This window comes from Anopheles darlingi, chromosome 2 (assembly GCF_943734745.1).
Source record: "Anopheles darlingi chromosome 2, idAnoDarlMG_H_01, whole genome shotgun sequence".
NCBI classification, from domain to species: Eukaryota; Metazoa; Arthropoda; class Insecta; order Diptera; family Culicidae; genus Anopheles; species Anopheles darlingi.
In genome coordinates, this window is record NC_064874.1 from 64,789,743 (window position 1) to 64,796,056 (window position 6,314).

At 44.7% G+C, this 6,314-nt stretch overlaps 1 protein-coding gene across 1 annotated transcript in view; it reads right to left on the reverse strand.

The window, feature by feature from the left end:
• Positions 1–2,927: 2,927 nt before the first annotated feature.
• LOC125959452 (gustatory receptor 68a-like) overlaps positions 2,928–6,314 on the reverse strand; it is a 6,667-nt gene continuing 3,280 nt past the window's right edge. The window contains exons 4-7 of the mRNA XM_049692275.1: positions 5,866–6,007; positions 4,491–4,559; positions 3,354–3,443; positions 2,928–3,216 (exon numbers count right to left, since the gene is read on the reverse strand). Of these exons, the coding sequence (XP_049548232.1) occupies positions 3,097–3,216; positions 3,354–3,443; positions 4,491–4,559; positions 5,866–6,007 (421 nt within the window). The 3' untranslated portion in view covers positions 2,928–3,096. The remainder of the gene's footprint in view (positions 3,217–3,353; positions 3,444–4,490; positions 4,560–5,865; positions 6,008–6,314) is intronic.

The window sequence follows — 6,314 nt, forward strand, 5'->3', positions numbered from 1 at the left end:
ACAATTGCATATACTTCGAACCTGTGCTCTTTTTATTTCTCTAGCTTATACTCTCTTTACGAATACTTTTTGAGATTGATGCAAGAAGAGCTTTCAAAAGATGCCGCTTTTATTATCGAAAATGCCTCAAAATTCATTTTTACCCTAGAAATTACCATAAACTGCTCTAATGATTCTGACTATCGCCTGGAGTTAGGCCCATCGCATTACAATAACTCTTATCAGTGTTATCATAAAGAATGTTAGCATGTGTAATCATAAGTAGTTATCGGAGAGATAAAAAACCTATCTACGTACAAGATACTTATCTACGTACAAGATATAAACCCGATAAACCTATGTACCATCCATTGGCTTTTTAGCACATTCTTGTTACCATAAAAACACCAAACCATCCCATTACATTTATTGCGAAACAATCGAATTCGCGAATGCCGCCGCCTGTGGGACCGTTCCAACTAAGAGCAGCCCAAAATCCGGACGAAAGCAGGCCTGAAAGTTGATTATCGTGTGATAACCGTGTCGTGGCACATTTACCGCCGAAAACGCCGCTTTTTCCAGCCACACACACACACACACACAACCCGCACTGCCATACAGTGAACCACGCAACAGCAATAACAATAAAACATAATTAATTATGTTGTCGGAGAAGCGTTAGCACTAATTTTTATGATGCCTTTTCGATGATGCACCCTGATCCGGATCCTTGGCGACCGGGAAGGCGTTCCTGGGGTGTGCTCCGTAAACACACTTTCTGTCTGCCTCGTTAGTTGGGTTGAGCAACTCCGGCAAAATGAACGGCAAAATGGAGACGATGATCTAGCAGCGTTCGGTCGGGCTATTCCGCTCGCCTGCTCGCACGTTCGCTCTCTCCGGCGTCGTGCTCCGGAAGCTGTATCTAGGAACAGCAGCAGCAGCCGCTTTTGTGCGAAACTTGCCAATGATTTATTAGCGTCTGGTGCAGGGCGCGAGTGAACGAACGCTGGTGAGTGAGCTAGAAGCTAAAAGGGTGAAGGCGCCGTCCTGTTTCTAGATAAGCTGATGGAGAAAACACTCCGGTCAAGTGGCCGTTCGATTCCATCGGCCAAACCGGCCTTCTGTCGTTCCGTTGGCTAGCGTACGTGCGTCAGTGCGTCAGTGCGTGCGTTCGTGGAAAGTGGTATGGTCTCAACCGAGCTCGCACATACATATTTCATCGTCAATTATGACATGTAACGCCGATTAGCAATTTGGGGTGTTCATCCTGACGTGAGATTAGCTCGGTTGGCCTTAGAAGGCTGATGATCTGATCACGGTTCCCGGTCTTGGGCACAGCTAAGATTAAGCAAGTCGATGGATAGACTAAGCACTGGGAAATATGCTAGTGATATGCTGCGAGTCTGGTATGAGATGAGGTTTTGTCAATAAGTCTGTAAGTCTGTTATCCGCGACCATGGTTACGTCCGACGAAGTAGAAGCTGTGCAGTGAATTGGCATAATTTGGAGGAATTGATCCAACTGTCAACTTCAGCGCAAGATGCTTTATGCCTTACGAGTTTTAACTCATATGTATGTTTTGATTAGTCTTTATCTCAGTTCTCAAAAGGTTGTTAACAGTACACATCCGCCTCAAAGAAGTATTTCATGGCACATTTTTTATTGTAATATTCATGATTAGTTGAATGATAAGAATGAGCTAACAAAGACACACTGTCCATGCTAGGATAACTGATAAACTATGGCGTACGAAATCCGGTATGTTGTTCGCTTAAGGGGGGCTTCGGTATATTGTTTTATTTCTTCGCATTTACTTTTTACATTTCTTTATGAGTGCTTATCCTTTCAAGAGTATTGTGTAAAATTTTGGGATCAATCAAAGCCAAACTGACAAACATATTGATTTTTCAAAAACAGAGTTTCATACAAGGCTCAAAGCATCTCGCAACTTTGAATCGCGATTCCCAAAACCTGCGTTTTCAAAGTCGGTGCCCATCGTAGCATAAAAACTACTGGACCAATCGATTTGAAATTTTGAACACATAATGTGTACATTATTTGCCAGGTAGCCCCGTCGAGTTTTTACAAAAATTTTAAATTAAATATTGTTTTGTTGAATTTTCCGTTTTTCGATTTTTGGCAGATTTTTGATGTTAACATAATACATAATAGCTTGTTGTTTAAGCAAACATTGAAAAAAGCATCTCTTTTTCTACATCAAAAATCTGCCAAAAATCGAAAAAACGGAAAATTCAACAAAAACTCAACGGGGCTACCTAGATAAACTTATAATCTAACAAAAGAATATTCATTTGTATATTTCTAATGACCCGGTACGTGGCTACAATGGGCACCGCAAAAAGTACATTTTAGTAAACCTCCCTTTTTAGATTGGATGCCATGAACGTAGTTTAGATCAAATCTTCCCCAAAAAAGAACCAAATATTGTTGAAAAGTTTTAGTTTAATATGACATTCACTTGAAAAAATGAAGTTGAATGGTTTCTTCACAAAAAATCGTCAAAAATAAGCCTTTTTTTGACTCAAAATAACCAAAGCACCCCTTAAGCGTTAAACCAATAAACAATACGGAACATGTTATGTCGTAGGCAGGTTTCTAACCTCTAATTTCTCTAACATTTCTCTCTTTTAGACTCTCGAGTCATGAGTTATACTGACATAAATGTTCTTCAATTCAAAACCTTATGTTTTTTTTTCGTCTCAGGAGAGCAAGAGATCTAAAAATGACTTCATGAAAATGATAAAATGATTCCAGATTTAAAACAAAACATTTTATTCTAGCTTTCTATATAAAATGATATGCCCTTAGTATTAGCCACTTCTACGAATATGTTGCCATTAGACAGAGTTTCTGTTATTTTTGGAGTATTCTTGTACCATTTCTTTCTGACATTTCTCGTTTTTAATTGACCAATTGGCCAATTGACAATATGATGCTTCTTTTCTAAATCACCATTATTTAGACACACACAGAACATAGAACACAAGGAATGTGTTAAAGACATCCACAAAACAAAAAGGTCAAAAAAGCAAACCAGCAAGACGCGCATAAGCCGCCTAGCGGCCAGCTACCGGCGACACGTGCCATGTAGAAAGCTCACTGAGCCGTACTGGTGTTTGCCGGCGGTTCTGTTGCCACTGGCTTCCACTTGGCTCCGCCCTGAGCGATGTCAAACTGTACCAGAATGAGCAGAAATGTGGCCAACGAACCAACGATCTGTATAAATATAAAAATGAAAGCAAAACGAAACCCAAAAGCACAAACAAATGCTGGATAAATGTTTCTTGGAAGAACGACTCACGAATGGTTAGTTGACCAACTTGCTGTGTTGCGGTGTTGGCCTCGACACTTACGTTAAACATCAGTCCATGATCAATGGGGAACAATCCGCCGGCACTGAACTCGATGCGTTGCTGTAGCAGCTGCAGCGACAGTCGTCGCACCTGCAATGGGACCGGGAACTACGTTTAGTGTTTTCCATCCTCTAAAGCTCCGATCGCTCTTTGGAAATGAAATTCCGGCGTCGAATGAATGCTGTCGAAACAAATGTGTTCCTTTTCGCCCGGAAATGTGGGTCACCCCCAAAAGCTCCTCATCGGCACCATTCCCTGCACCCTTGAACCAAGTATTGTGTACCGAGAGAACCGTTTAGAAATACACCACCAGGCCACAAATCATCGGCCACTGCCTGCCTGCGTGAGTGCGTGTGTGCGTGTGTGAAGCAATTCATTTCACACGAGATACTATGTGAATGCGTGCTCGTGAGCGCGTTGCCGAGGACACCCAGGATGCACCACCCAGCGCCATGGCCATGGTGCCACATCATCGTGCCAAAAACCCCCCCCACCCAGAAAGCAACACACAAAGTGGCGGATATTGAATCAATTTACCGGAAACGCATGTAACGGTGGTGCGTTACATAATTCATAACACATTCTGGTTGGCACGCATTCTAATGCAAATGTAGCACCACGGAGGCCACGGGAACTGGTGCCACGGGCCATAAGGAGTGAGAGAGAGAGCGTGAGAAATGATCGGAAAGCGTATGTTGGGAACTCGAACGCCTCGAGCTGTTCCGCATATGCACCGCATCGGCACGGATCCGGTTGAATGGAGACGTGTCCTGGCGCTGGTCGTCGTCGCCAACGTCGTCGTCGTCACGTGAACAGAGTGCAAAACAATCGACCGTTGCGAGCCGTTATTGTGTGGTTGTGGAATCGCGGAAGCAATACAGGGTTTCCGAAAATGAGGTCCGCATGCCACGGAATGTCCGGCACCGTTTCGATGGGTGCGCACGCAGACACACACACACACACACACACGCATTAAACATCCCTCCCCGGGGACCATTGCGGACCATAAAACATGTCGTTTGTCAAACAAATGAAACCAAAAATTTGCTCGCTCTCTCTCGCTCTCTCGTTCTCACTCTCTCTCTCTCTGCGGAAATGGAATGTGCGTTAATTTATGCTTACGCACCGCATACTCACCGCCGTTTTCGTGGCACCGCAATGTGTCTTCCAGCCCAGCCCCTGGATGAGGCTTCCGATTTGCTGGGCCTGTGTCGAGCGAGCAACCGACCACCGACAATCGTTGGACAATCGTTTTCGCCAACCAAGTTTCGCAAGTGGTGGGAGAGGCAGAAAAAAAGAGAGAAGAAGAAAAAACGGGAAAATGAAAAAAAAAAACGATGAAAAAAACAGTTCCATCGGAGGCCGATTGGAATCGGTTTTCGATTCGTACGAAAAATCTGGTTGCTTCTGGTCCAACAACCGTTGCCAAGGGAAACGAGGTAGCAAAAAAAAAGGATCCGAAAATCAACTGGACGAAAAACCTCCGGAATCCATCCTTAGCGTCTGTGTGTGTCCGGTGTTGGCGTTTGGACTCAGGCTTCTGGTTCGAAGCACATCGATGCGCATCCATCGAGTACACGCACGACCACCGTTGTGCACCGGCCATGGTTACGTTCGGTTGGCGATAAAGTAGGAAATATTCATGGAATGTCTGGTGACCGTTGTATGCATTAATTGAAAAAAAAAAATAATCGAACTTGGACGAAAGATTGATCCGATCCCCCGACGGTCCGGTGGCTTTGTTTGCCGGTCCTAGGGTGTCCATCTGGTGCACACCATGATGCTGCTGCTGGTGGTCCATGGGTTCCAATGGGAAATAGGTGACAAACAGCGCACTGTTGACCGGAGACCCACTCAAAATCAGAACCGCATGAAATAGTGCTCCAAGAGGCGCTCAACGGAACGAACGAACGAATGAACGGTGTGTCACACATGCCCAGCACATGCCAGCAAGCCGGTTTGTCCCCCGTAGAACATGGAACCAGTCCAGGATGTGGAAGGTTTGGGAGTGAGGATGGAATTATTTACAAATTTTATGGACATTGCATCACGTACTTTTAGGTGTTAGTGATATGAGCAATGAAAGTACGGAATGGTGTTGGCTGGCTGCTCGAGCATGGAAACCAGACTCCCGCAGATGAGAGATCCTAAAATGCGTCAGCCACACTACTATCCATGAGCCACACCCCCTGCCTGCACCGGGAGGTGTCAGTCAATTAGCATATCTTTGCATACATCTACAAGTGGGTCGTTCGTTGTAACGTACACCGTACACACCAGGGAGTAGGCATTAGAAGCCAGAGTGGGCCCATTGCCTGGTGATGTACTGGTGTCGACTGGAGGTTGTAGGTCGACTGTACGCACTGTAATGGCCGCTTGTCGATCGGCGGCCGTTGGATGGGCGGCTTTTTCCATCCCCTTCGGGGCTCGGGGATAGTTTTATTTCGCTCGGGAATGGATGCACTTTTCGGGCGCCATTTCTAGGATTAATGTTTTTTTGCCATGGCGTTACCTCATTTTTCGTCCTGTTACACACGCTGCAGATGCGCAGAATGCGAATGGTGGCGATGCAGATCCAGGAGAGTGTACTCAGCACATCCTCGAACGAAGTCACCAGGTCGCGCAACGGCGTATGACGTCCCAGCAGCAGTATTCTGAGATGGGATGCGAACGAGATTAGAAATGTAAATGCGGATGAAACTCGATAGACCGTGCCGGTGGTTTGTGCGGTGATCGTTGGTGTTATGTTATGGGGAGTACATTAAAAAAAAAATTAAAGTGCATTGGTTTTTAGATTTTTGAGTCGCGTAAAGGTGAACATATAATTCTTTCTCTGACAATGATTTGCTCAATTTTTCTATTTCAATAGCTAACAATACAAAACACTTTCCTACAAGGTAGACAGCCTAACAATGAGTGATGGTATGGTAAATACTGTTGCATTAAATACCTGGGAAATAA